General features: G+C 31.4%; 1 protein-coding gene across 1 annotated transcript; it reads left to right on the top strand.

The window, feature by feature from the left end:
- The first annotated feature begins 4,069 nt into the window (after nt 1–4,069).
- Nucleotides 4,070–7,383, top strand: LOC146929114 (F-box/LRR-repeat protein At3g48880-like). The gene is made up of 2 exons (XM_085708214.1): nt 4,070–4,459; nt 6,768–7,383. The coding sequence occupies exons 1-2, from the start codon at nt 4,077–4,079 to the stop codon at nt 7,336–7,338; spliced, it is 954 nt and encodes a 317-aa protein (XP_085564340.1). The 5' UTR covers nt 4,070–4,076; the 3' UTR covers nt 7,339–7,383.
- Nucleotides 7,384–13,547: the final 6,164 nt, after the last annotated feature.

The following is a 13,547-nucleotide window of genomic DNA, read 5'->3' as shown; positions in this document are numbered from 1 at the left end:
TTGGTCTCTTACAAAAACAAAAGAAAAAGAAAATGAATAGATAGTTCTACTAGTACCCAGTTTATTTTGGCAAAGAGATTTAAGGTCGGTAGTGCTTCATTGTTTAGGGATTAGTAGCTTGCATCTAACTTCAAATATTTTGTTAGCCTACTTTCCCAAATATATTTTAGCTTAATCTAAGTCACGTTATAACCTTGAAAGACCTCTAAAGCATGAGTGATATATAATGCTTAACTTTGAATGAATCTTTAGAACTTCTCCAATTTCATAGGAAAATGCATCAACACGTCGACTAAAGCAAGCAAATGTCATGACCAACTACTTGAGCGTGGTCGAAAGATTAGGTGAGAAAAAGAATAAAGTGTGATCGAAAGAATGAACTATATACTTAAGTCTACCCCGCTTGTGCGAAAGTGGTAAATTAGTCAAAATTAAAAATGGAACGAATGACGTTCTGAACACCATCTCAAAAAGGTATGTTATTTTGAAAATTTTCGCAAATTCTGACTTCTAGCTATTAGGTGACAAAAAAATAGAGTATATTCATATTGTCCATTTTAATATGCCAACAAACTTTATCAAAAAATTATATGCATTTGGTTAACTTTTTCATCCAAGTGTTATTAGGTGACAAATATATATATATATATATATATATATATATATATATATATATATATATATATATATATATATATATATATTTTTACACTTTCATATTGTAACAAACTTTAATTATTTTTTTCAATGAAACCAATAATATAGCAAATATAATATAAATTATTACCTTTTTGAATGATACCAAGAAAGTAGCGTTCTAAGCAAATTTGTTTAAGGGTATAAAGAGAAGTGAAAAAACCAGCTCATAACCATGTATTTTCTTTATATGTATTAGAGAAAAGATTGGCACTTATATACCCGTCTTTCTGCTCTTTTTATTGTGCAAACGTTTGAAAATTATGAACGGTGTTTTTTTTTTATGAAATTTTGATTTTGATTAAAAGTAAAAATATAAATGCTTTTTGCTTTCAAATTATATTCCCTCCGTTCCTTTTTAAGTGTTGTTTTAGAATATTAATACCAAAATAGCGAAATGTATTTGTACACATTTTTTTCCTATTATACCCTCATTTTAATCCACCAATATATTCCTTTTCTTTTTGCACAAACTTTATCTTTTCAATAAATTTAATATGTTATTTTTCTCTCGTAACAAACATTTGTTAGTTACTATCTTTAGTACTCTTGAGGAAACTTCTTCTTCTTCTTCATTGTCATCTTGTTCTTGCTCTTTCTATCTTGTTCCAACGAGTCTTCAACTATTTCTCTCTCTTCACCTCCCAACAACTGTTCCAACGAGTCTTCCACTCTTTCTTCCTTTTGAACTTTCATGAAATCTTTTATTTTATTTTTCTCTCAGTTCTGTTCTTACTTTGCACTTGAAATTTTAACAATTACTACTCATCTTATTTATAGAATTTTAACTATTCATGAAACCATTATTCTAGGTAACAAAATTTTGTTTAAATTTTAAGATAACAAGAAACAAACTTTGTTTAAAAAAAAAAAAACAAACTTTAGTTTTTCAAATATATAGCATCAATTTGTTTTATTGAAAAAGATAAGAGTAATTGACAAAGGATATAATTGACAAATCATACCCTTAAAATACCAAAACAACAATTAAATAGGAACGAAAAATCCGCACTCGAATGACACTTAAAAAGGAACGGAGGGAGTAACAAATAAAACTAACTTATCTATTTCAATGACACCAACAATATAACAAAAAATATAATCTAAATTCTTTTTTATTCTTAATGACATCAACAACAATCTTTATTATAGAAAAAGTTGTTTAAAGGTATAATTGGGATAATGAAAAAATAAGTATAGATATATCCATCTAGTTTGTTACACTTTTTAAAGAATAAATGAAAAAAAACTGGACATGTACACTCATATTGTGTTTGTTACACTATTATTTTAATTTTTGAATTTACTCTTATCTATTTGTTATTTGTATTGAAAATTGAGGGTAATTTTGGAAAAAGAAAAAAGTCAGCCCAAAAAAAAGAGGTTATTTTCTTTATATATAGCGCACACACACACGCACTAGCGAAAAGACGAGCACTCACGTGTCCGTCTTTCCGCTCTTTTTATTGCGCTAATGTTTGAAAATTATGATCGTGTTTTTTATGAAATTTTGATTTTGATTAACAGTATAAACATAAATGCTTGCGACTTTCAAATTATAACAAACTCAACTTACCATGTTTATCTATTTCAACTTGTCAAAAAAATGTTTATCTATTTCAATGACACCAACAATATAACAAAAAAAAATATTATATAAATTTTTATGTTTTTTATGACACCAACAACAATCATTATTATAGAAAAAATTGTTTAAAGGTATGACTGGGATGATAAAAAATTTAGCCCAAAATCTCATACTTTCTTTATACTAGCGAAAAGACGGGCGTTCTCGTCTATCTGCTCTTTTTATTGTGCTAAAGCATGTAAATTATGAACGATACTTTATATGAAATTTTGAGTTTGATTAAAATTACAAGTCCAAATTTTGTTACTTTCAAATTGTAACAAACACAAAAAACCATGTTTATTTTTTAATACCACCAACAATATAACATTAATATAGGAAAATTTGTTTAAGCGTATAATTAGAATTCTAAAAAATTCAGCCCAAAATCTCAATCCCCTTCATATGTAATATTGATAATATTATTCCTATTGTAGTGAGATATTTCCTATTTTAATAGGATTTAACTTTTTAATTAAAATTTAAAATAATATTATTAAAGGATAAATAGTAAATAAAATAGTATAAATGAAGGGTAAAATAGATAATGAAAAAATCAGCCTAAACTCATACTCCCTCTGTTCCTTTTTAAGTGTTATTCTAGTGCAGACTTTTCGTTCATATTTAACTGTCGTTTTTGTATTTTAAGAGTATGATTTGTCAATTATACCCTTTGTCAATTATTCTTATCTTTTTCAACGAAACTAATTAATGCTATATATTTGGAAACTAAAGTTTGTTTGTTTTTTTTAAACAAAGTTTTTTTCTTGTTATCTTAAAATTTTAAAAAATTTTGTTACCTATAATAATGGTTTCATGAATAGTTAAAATTCTATAAATAAGATGAGTAATAATTCTTAAAAATTTCAAGTGCAAACTATGAGACAGATCTGAGAGAAAAATCAAATAAAAGACTTCATGAATGTTCAAAAGAAAGAAAGGGTGGAAGACTCATTGGAACAACTGATGGAAGGTGAAGAGGCAGAAAAAGTTGAAGACTCGTTTGATAAGATAGAAAAACAATATTTAGAAAATTGACAATTGTTTATTATGAGAAAAAGAGAGTATGCAAAAAAAAAAAAAAAGGAATTTGTTGAAGAAAAAGATAGTAACTAACAAATGTTTGTTTTGAAAGAAAGATAACATATTAAATTTATTGGAAAGAGAAAGTGTGTGAAAAAAACTATTACTTTCTTTTGTAGATATTTTATTAAAAACTATTGCAATCATATTTTCATTATTTTCTGAAAAAATATATCTTTTGAGAAGATATTCCTAACAACTTTTTATTTGAAGATCCTTAAAAAAAAAACTTTTTATTTGAAGATGTTTTCTGTTTTTTGTAGATTCTATTTTTTTTTTTTAAATGTTGTAAGTTGTAACTAACATATACAATACTTTTAAACAAGATTATATTTTTTTTATAAAAAGCTAATCTTTATAAAAAAATATATATATAATAAATGGGCTCTATGTCGAAATCTCGAAATTTAAATATCATATCCAATAACAAAATTGTTATCTTTTCCCGTGAAATAGTTATCACTTTTGAATAGATAAAGTTTTGTGACGTACAAAAATTATTCAAAGTTTGTTTTCTTGGGTGCTATGCGTTAGGTAGAAGTTATAAGGCATATAGGTCAAAACCATTATATAATCACACACACACAAACTCACTTGTTTCTACACACACACAACACAAACTCACTTCTTTCTTGATTTCGTTTGCAGAGAATTCAGAAAACTTGATACAATGGAAGTTGCAAAAAGGGGTACAATGGAAAAAAACATGAAGATTTGGAATCTTCTTATGAAAAATCACGACGACGTTATGGTCGAGATTTTCAAGCGCTTAGATATCTTTGAATCACCTTCAGCTGTTGGTCGTTTTTGTGAGGCATGGGGGAGAGCTAGCAGTAACCAATCGTTTTGGCAAACACTTGATTTCTCTATGTTGAAATCTGATTTTATCAAGACCACTGCTCCGCCATATGTTTGGGTCCATTCCAACTTCGACAACACTTTATACAATTTGTTGTTTATTGCTTTGAATCTCAGCCAAGGGAATATCAAGACTTTGATTTTCCATTACTACTTGTATCTCACCAATGATCAATTCATGTACACAGCTAAAAGGTACGTACTAATCTAATGTACATAACTTCAATTCTTAGTATATATATAATATATTCAAGAGATATATTAATGTCATGTCTATTATTAATTTTATAAGGATGAGCGAACTTGTTGTGTGGCTAAGATGTGGATGACTCTCATCCTCTACTGCACACGCGCGCGCACACACACATTAAACAAGTAGTGCAGGATGCACTATCAAAATTTCAAAATTACATAAACTTATAGTTAGGTAATCCTAGTTGATTCTTTACAAATTCAGATCTCAAAAAGTCAGGGAGCTATGAGAACCAAACATATGCAGACAAAGCTAAGCCAAAGTTAGTTAACATATATGCACAAGTGTTTCGCTTTGTATATATGTGTGAAACCAAAAAATTCACGTTCTTTACACTTTGTAAACAGTTAAAGCTACTGTTTCTTAGGGACCAAGGAACCATAAGATGAGCCCTAAAAGCCAGAAGAACTAACTGTGAGTCTGTCTCTAACCACAAATTGTTCCAATTCTTCTCAACTGAAATCTCAATAGCCTTCGTTACTCTAGAGATTTCACCTATGAAAGTTGTTTCAGTATTTAAATTTCGTGCAAACCAACAATGACATACATTGTTTGAGTCTCTAAAGATGACCCCAAAAACAGCTTTTGTTGGGTTTTTAGTCAACGCTCCATCTGTGTTTACTTTCAGCCACCGAGTGAGAGGAGGACACCAAGTCACTTCCTTAATGATAAGGGCTTTGGGAGGGTGAATATTGATTTTGAGGGTCTTCAAAAAACAAACTCCCTCATATTTGTTAGAAGTTGTTTTAAAAGTTTTGTTACTTGATAAAGATACATTAGAGATGATAATGTTAATTGCAGATGTCCAGGCTATCTTCTTGTTTTGGAATCTAGCTTGATTCCTAGAAAACCAAATAGTAGTAAGAATATTCACTAAACAAGCTTGGATTGAAACTTTACACTGAGGAGTCCAGTGCTTGTCACAAAGAGCCCAAATGTCATTCAATGAGTTGAACTGAAAAGTATAATTTATAATGCTGGCTAACAAGGACCACATTTTTAAAGCAAAATCACATTGAAAGAAAAGGTGAAATGTTGTTTCTTCTCTATTCTCACAGAAGCTGCAAATTGATGGCATACAAAAATCTCTTTTCTTCAACTTCTCATCAGTGGGAACCATATCTTGCATTATTCTCCAAGCTAGCAAGTAGGCATGACAACAAAATCCATACTTGCGGGTATCCGCCCGAACCAAACCCAATTTGACAGGTTTTTCCCGCTTTGATTGGATTTGGGTATGTGTTTGAGTTTTCCTCGATTTCAAAACACGGGTACGAGACAGGTAACGGGGATATAGGTACCCACCCCTAACCCATACCCAAACCCGTCCCGAATGTAGAAAATCAATTTACTACCCTATTATATAAATAGAAACTCCAACCCTAAATCATTTCACTCACACAGTCAGAGTCTCAGCCTTTCAGATACCACTCACTTATTACTTTTCTCTCTTTTCTCATTTCATATCTCACACACTCGGTCTGTCTTTTCTCAATCACCATAGTCATTGATCATTCATCATCTCTTTGCTGGATAATGCATTATAACATTGCGCTCGGGAATGAAAAATACTTTTATTTTTATTAAAAAAAATTTATCCACTGCGGGGATGAGGATGGGGCAGAGATACCCGAACCCGTTGGGGACAGGAATGAGATTCGATTTTTCATCTCCGCTAGGTATGCCTAGGGTAACAGGTAAGAATATGGAAGTAGGGTATGGGGACGGAAAAGGTAAAACCCGTCCCCACCCCGCCCCATTGCCATGCTTAGTAGCAAGGATTTGGTGGGAGGGGGACAAAGAATTATCCTAAAAGAGATGTGTTTGCATTATTCCCTTTGAAGTAATTTAATGCACGTATTACACAACTCGCCGAGGAGTTGAAGTATTTTATTGCACATATTACACAACACACCGAGGATTTAATGTTTATATGCAATTTTAACATGATTTGATATGTTTATGGAACATGTTATTATTAACAAAGTTTAATAGAGTCTTATAAGTGGTTAGTCTTGAAAATGATTTTTAGTATATGCTATTGAGAAAGAGTAATAGTGTTTTGAAACTACTAATTAGAGTATTATTATACTATTAAATTAGATGATGATTGTATTGAATATTTGTCACGTCTTGAAAATGATTTTTAGTATATGCTATTGAGAAAGAGTAATAGTGTTTTGAAACTACTAATTAGAGTATTATTATACTATTAAATTAGATGATGATTGTATTGAATATTTGTCACAGGTGTCCACTTCTAAGACGATTAGTCTTTGTATCTTGGAACAGAATCAACAAAGTAGTAATGCGAAAGGCTATTATGGGATGGAAAGATCTAGAGTCAATGACAATGCCTACCATAGAATATCCAGATTATATTTTTCAAGAAATTTCAAGGAGTTGCAAGAAATTCAGAGAACTTAAGGTTATGGGGCGTTTAAATATGCAATTTGCTTCCTCTCTCACTATAAATCTTCCAAACTTAAGAGTATTGAGTATTCGATGTTCAGGGTTGGTGAAAGAAGCTCTCATCTTAATTTTAGATAGATTACAATATTTAGAAGTGCTCAATATTTCACATTCTTGTTTTGTGGAGCCCGTTCCAGGTAGTGAGGAAGGATATAGGTTAATCAGTGATAGTGATATTGACACTAGCATTATTAGCATGAAGGCTTCTAAGTTGCGTGAGTTTCACACATGCATGGAAGAATCATGCATCATGTGTCATCGAACAAGAGTTGATTGTGGGCTTCCTAGATGGTTCAGATATGAGGAAGGGATTTGGAAACATGATGAAGTTAGCTCTCTTGCACTTTGAGAAGATAAAAAGGATCAATTAATATGCACAAAATCAGCTATTACAACTTTTGTGACATATTTGATTTGTTAATTATTTGTGATATTTTACTCTTGTCGGCAATTAGTAGTTTTATTTTCACCACCAAAAAAATTAGTATTTTTTTTTTTTGTGTAATGTTTGCAATTTATATGGGTTATTCTTAACTCCTAATATTATGAACCAATATATTTATTTCCCCCTCCTTCTCTTACTTTCACACTATTTTTACATTTTTTTTCATTTTTTTTTTATTTCTTTTCCATGATATCATATTCATCACATCTCTCACTTCTTTCTTTTTTATGTATAAAACGACTTTAGAGATCTATCTTTTTTTTTTAAACGACGAATATTATTGAAACCGAAACTCTTAGCAAGACGCAAAGAGGCGGAGAAAAAGATACAAGGATGCCGACTTTAGAGATCTATCAATTCAATTTAAAGTTGTAGATGACCATTTATTATTTTTCTTTCAAGCTTATATTTTTGTCAAAAAAAAAAAAACTTAGTTATATTTTAACTTTTAATAAGTATCAAAGTTCTTTTAAACGTAAAAAAAAAAAAAAAAAAAACAAGTTAGTTCTTTAAGTATTAAAATTTTAACCTGGTATATAATAATTACAAAATATATAGTTATATTCCCTGTTAGACTTATCTTGGTGAGCTTGTTTTAGACTATACAAGCTACAAAGCTCATTTTAATTTAAAAAACATGATTTGGATATTTATGATTTTCAAAACCGGAAATTGGGAGACATACACTTCTTCATTTATATAAACGTTAATTAATAGAGTACATGGGTCGGTTTGGTTGGATTTGGCTAAACCCAAAACCTATACCATATATGGTACTCTGATTTGGGTGAGTTAAAATAACCACCCGTTATATTATTGGACCGGCTTGTGCAAACTCATTAGTTTTCGGGTTGGGTAGTATTGGGTTACCCAATTTTTTTTTTTTTTTTTAATATTAAAAGACTAAATGGTGGTGAGTCCTCATAATTTTTCATGAAAATTACTCTACTATTTTATTTTCTTAAAAATATTGTGTAACTTATTTTCATGATTTTGTTTATCATCACAAAATAATAAATGATAATATATCAAATGATAAAATCCATCATAAAATATTGCAACAAACTAAAGTTGCATGACATAAAATTGAATTAGCATCAAAATAACCCAATAGTGCAACATTCTAATTTCTAACTCTACCATGTTTTGATTTTCAATATATATGATGGACTATGTCAGTTTTCCTTTGATATTTTCTTCTTCCATATGAAAATGAAATAAAAATAAAAAAATGTTGATATCATTGGGTAAGTAGGTTTTTTGGGTGTGGTGTTACCTAAAACGTATTTAGTTTTGAGCAATGCTATATCTCTAGAAAAAAAACATCAAGAATTCTTCAAGAATAAAGAGCAATCAATCACAATGCACTATTTGCCACAATTCAAGGAGGTGTGGCTGAAAAATAGGAAGTAGACAAATAAATCATGCAATTAAAACTTGCCACATGTGTCTTGAAAAATTCTTGATGCTATTTTTCTAGATAAATAGCATTTTCCTTTAGTTTTATGGGTTTTTCATTTTTGGTTTTTTGGGTGTGGTTTTACCTAAAACCTATTTAGTTTTATGAGTTTTTCATTTTTAGAAACTATATCCACCAAGATAAATAAATGTTTAGATATTACCCCTATGCAGACTTATTAAACAACTAAATTCAGTGGAATAATTCATCATATATTTTACCCTTGTCGATCTTCCATAAATAAATGACCATGCTTGATGCATCTTTTAGATTGTTGTGATACTCAATTAATCATCTTAGCAACCTACCAATTTGTCATTTGAAAGATGCATCCATCCACACCTACAAAACAATTAAGTAGGTTTTCTACGTCCCCAACTTTCATTGGGTCCTAATATGTTAATAGCATGGGCATTGCCCTTAGGGAATCAAATTTTTCCTAACTAAGCAATGTGGTTTGGTATGACCCTTTTTACAATAATAATGGCATATCACATCACAAGATCTTTGCTAACATTGATTTTATGAAAAATATTCCTTTTATATGGTCTTTTTAGGGGCTTTTCAATTTATTTATTTTTATAGCAAAGGTCATATTTTTCTTGGAAGCATGTTCTAGTTTGTACTTAAGAGAAGATATCTCTTGGTACAGAATAGTACAACGTTCACAAGATGTAAATTCCATACAAGATTTAGAAGTTTGAGTTTCACAACATTCCTTTTGTGATTTCTCACAAGTAGTTTTAAGGTGTTTAAATAATCTTCTATTTTTTTATTTTTATTTTTGCTTCTAAACAATTTTCTTATTACCCATTTTGGCTTCTTCGTGCAATTCACAAAATGCATTAGAAGAAGAACTATATATATGCATTTCTGTCTTTGCTTCCAAATTTGTCTTTCCTTGAGATTTTTCCTTGTTCTTCATGAGCTTAGGACAATCATTTTTGAAGTCACCTGGTTTATTTCCAACAATTAAAGCATGTAGCCCAGATTTCGTCTTTCCTTGATGGTCCTTCTTTCATACTTGTTCTTCCATACTTGATGATATTATTATTTTTTATACCCTTATCTTGAATGTAATCATTGAACCTTTTTTAAAACGGCTCCTTATCCTCATCACTTCAGGGATACCCTTCATAAGAGCTACCATCTTTCGATTCATTATACGATTTCACCACCTCTTTGGAATTTAAGGATTATTTAATGCTAAACTCTTCCTTTCGTTATCCTTATCCTTCTTTTGATTTTTGTCATGCTTTTCCAAAGCCACGAGTTCATTTTCATGTAAGACCTTGACAAATAGGTTCTTCTTTTGCTAACATTGTATCACTGTAACCAAGCTGGAATAACACCAACAAGAGAAAAAACAGCTTTATCTTTCTAAAAATTTTGCTTCGACTTCTCTCTAAAAGAACAACCGCGCACCACCCTCTTCCCCTCTTAATCCAAACTCTCTTTGGCTGATGTAGCAATGGCGGTGAGTGGTGCGATGGTCGATGCTAGCCACCCGCACCACCTCCAAACCAGATCTACCGGCGGTTCTATCGGCGGTTGGTCGGGTTGTTGGCCGTGTTTTCGTTCGATACTGGATGTGATGGTGGTTTCCATCTTCTCTTCGATGGCTTTGGTTTAAACCGATTTGTTTTCATTTCCGGCGGTTCTGTTTTGATTTGATGACACACAAACACGACGACGGCGTGTGGTGGCCGTTTCTGTGTTTGTGTTTGTTAAAAACGAGATATGTCTTTGTTTGGCATATCTTTGTCGGCCGTGGGTTCTTTTTGAAGGATCTTCTGAGATCTGATTTGGTTCTCATGTTTTGGGGCCAAACCCGCATGGGTTGGTGTGATTAGACTAAGATATGCACTTTTGGGTTTTGAGCGTGTGGGTTGTTTCGGATGGCAGCTCCATTTGACGGAAGATTCATATTGATAGGCTAGAAATGGCCGTACAATCTTGTTGTTTTGTGTCTCAGTGAGTGATTGGTGGGTGATTTCGCTACCGTGTTGGCGGTCGGATTCATTGCCATTGGTAAAGTTTGGAGTTCAGACTTGTGGATTGGTTGTGCTTGCATGATCGCTTGATGTGGGCTAGAAATGACTGATTAATTTGTGATTGATCATCGCAGTAAACTGTTGGTGCACGTGGATTCGATAATTACCGTGTTGGCGGTCGAATTCGCTCCCCACTTTCAAGCATTTGTCTGTTGTTAGATATCCTAGTCATCCTGTTGATTGACATGAGACTGTGTGGACTCGAAAGAGTCGTTAATGCTTGTTGTCGTTGTTGCATGGAGTTGATGGTATGTGGTCTGATTTCATGTTGACAATCGATTCATTCGCCAAACTTTAAACCTGATTGGTTATAATCGTTTGTTAGAATTGTTTAGGGTTGGATCCACTTTGTGGATCTTTTTTGATGTTTTGCTCGTTAGGGTTGTTGACTACGCCAGGTTTTCTGTCCCCCCAGTTTTTATGTATTTTTTTTCCTTTTTTTTAATAACATATCTTTGTAATTGACAATAGATTAGAGTAGGGTGTAAACTTAGTTAAACACTATTCTTTTTGATGTTATTTTGCTCCTGTCTTACAAAAAAAAGACCTTGACAAATAGTGTGTTGATGTCTAATGTAACAAGATGATTTGCTTCCTTGGTGGTGGTAAATATTGGTTGGCATTCCTTTTTATGACATCTCAAAAGCATGGACATGGTCTGCAACTTAAGAAGTTAAAATTCACTTGCATTCACAATTATCTTGCATCCTTCAACAATTTTATTCATTCTTCACCAGTCATCCATTCTAAAATTTTCTATCTTTTTTTTATAGTTTTGAGCGGCTTATGATATCATGGTTACTGTTGCCCATTCATACAATCGTTGCAAGTTTATAAGGGGATTGTCTGATAGTCAACAGAGACACCTTTGATATGACACCTTTGATATCAATTACATAGCCATTTTCTAGGTTTCATCTAGTTTCAACAAATACAATTCGAAATGCAGTTCAACTTCAAATTATATTTTCTGAACAAAGGGTATTTTGAAAAGAAAAAAAGTAGTGCATGTGAGAAACCAATAGGTACAATGAAAGCCCAATAGGCGACAACTAAAAATAGCAGCTACAACTTTTTTAAATACCTATGACAATTGCGTCAGTGATGACATGAACAAATTAAAACCCTAACCCTAATTCTTTCAATTGAGGCAGATTCACGGCAAAGTCCCGTAATCTCGCAAAGGTACTCTTTTCTCACGTTTTTGTTGAATTTTTTCAGCTTTATCTTCTTTAATAATTTGCAAATTTTTTTTTGTAGGGAAGAGAGACTCATAAAGCCATCCAAGGTGACAAAGGTTATGGATGCTGATCGTGTAAGTTCCATTTCTTTTCTCCGGTTTATTCCTATTTTTTTTTTTTTTGGGCGGTTTCAATTTTCAGGTTGGATTTTTTTTTTTTTGGTACAATTTTTCACTTTGGATCTTGGTATTTGATGATGTGAATTTCGAGCAATAAATCATGGGTATGCTTGAATAAACGGATTAATTAGATAAGTGCTCATCATATAACAACAAATAAAATATTTTTTAAGTAAAATAAAATATAGTAATTTTTTTAGTTAGAAACTGTTTTCATTGGCTATTTTGGATAACTTATCAGTTAATGAAAACAACTTGTGATTCTTAGATGTCACAAACAGTTTATGTAAGTTTTCAAAAGTTTATGCTAGTAGATAACTATGAAGCACGAACACTCATTGGATTATGCGTGTTTCGGTGTGTGTCCGCTACCTACACGACACCGACACTTATAATTACATTGAAATATGTGATTTTCTCAAATTATTAACGGTATCGACGTGTTTGTGTCTGTGTCGTGTTTGGTGTCCGTGTCTGCGTCCGTGCTTTAAATAAGCTTTGGTAAATGGTAGTATTTATGATTTTCTCCTGACAACCTTATAGATGCCAATCAAGGACGTTAAACTTGACTGTCTTCCTCTTTAGGTTCAGCTGAGTTATTATAATAGTAAGCTCTTGTTATTTTGTAGAATTTTCTAATTGCTCATTGCTGAGCTATAATACATTCTCACTTTATATTTCGATTAAAAAAAAATATGAGCACTTCTAGGCAAAGGCCACCTATTATGCTTGAAATTTAGTTTTTTTTTTTTGGTTTGTATTTTATGGGGTTCTATTAGTAAATTTTTGTATATGCTAAAGTATTGTTTCATAGTTAATTCAATTCATTTTTTTTTTTTCCTTTTATTGCCATTTCATGTTCACAAAGTATTTTTTGACATGTATTTCATGATTTCAAGTGGATCATTTTTCTTTTTTAATTGGAATGTTTTGAGGCACTTCAGAAATGATGGACACAATTAGAGAAAGAAAAAAGATGGAAAAATTGTGAGGGAGGGTAATCATGAAATTTACTTTTGGTGTACAGTTAGTGGTTACTGGTTAGTAAAAGTTTTGTGAATGACAAACACACATGATAACTCATTATTTTTGCCAATCTTCTCTAATTTGAGTTATCTTATGTGTGTTTGTCTGTGGAAAACTATCACTAACCATGGACTCAAAACCAAAAATAAATTCCATGATTACCATCAACTTTTCATGATTTTCCTTTACAGTTTTTCCATCTTTTGTCTTTCTC

The sequence above is a fragment of the Medicago sativa genome, chromosome 4, assembly GCF_051527215.1.
Source record: "Medicago sativa cultivar Bolivia chromosome 4, Bolivia_mono, whole genome shotgun sequence".
NCBI classification, from domain to species: Eukaryota; Viridiplantae; Streptophyta; class Magnoliopsida; order Fabales; family Fabaceae; genus Medicago; species Medicago sativa.
The sequence above is the reverse complement of the archived record's forward strand: the minus strand, read 5'-3'. Positions and strand labels throughout refer to the sequence as shown.

Coding starts and splice junctions, on each gene's coding strand:
- LOC146929114 (XM_085708214.1), top strand. CDS start 4,077: ATGGAAGTTGCAAAAAGGGGTACAATGGAAAAAAACATGAAGATTTGG. Junction 4,460..6,767: donor TTCATGTACACAGCTAAAAG/GTACGTACTAAT, acceptor TATTTGTCACAG/GTGTCCACTTCTAAGACGAT.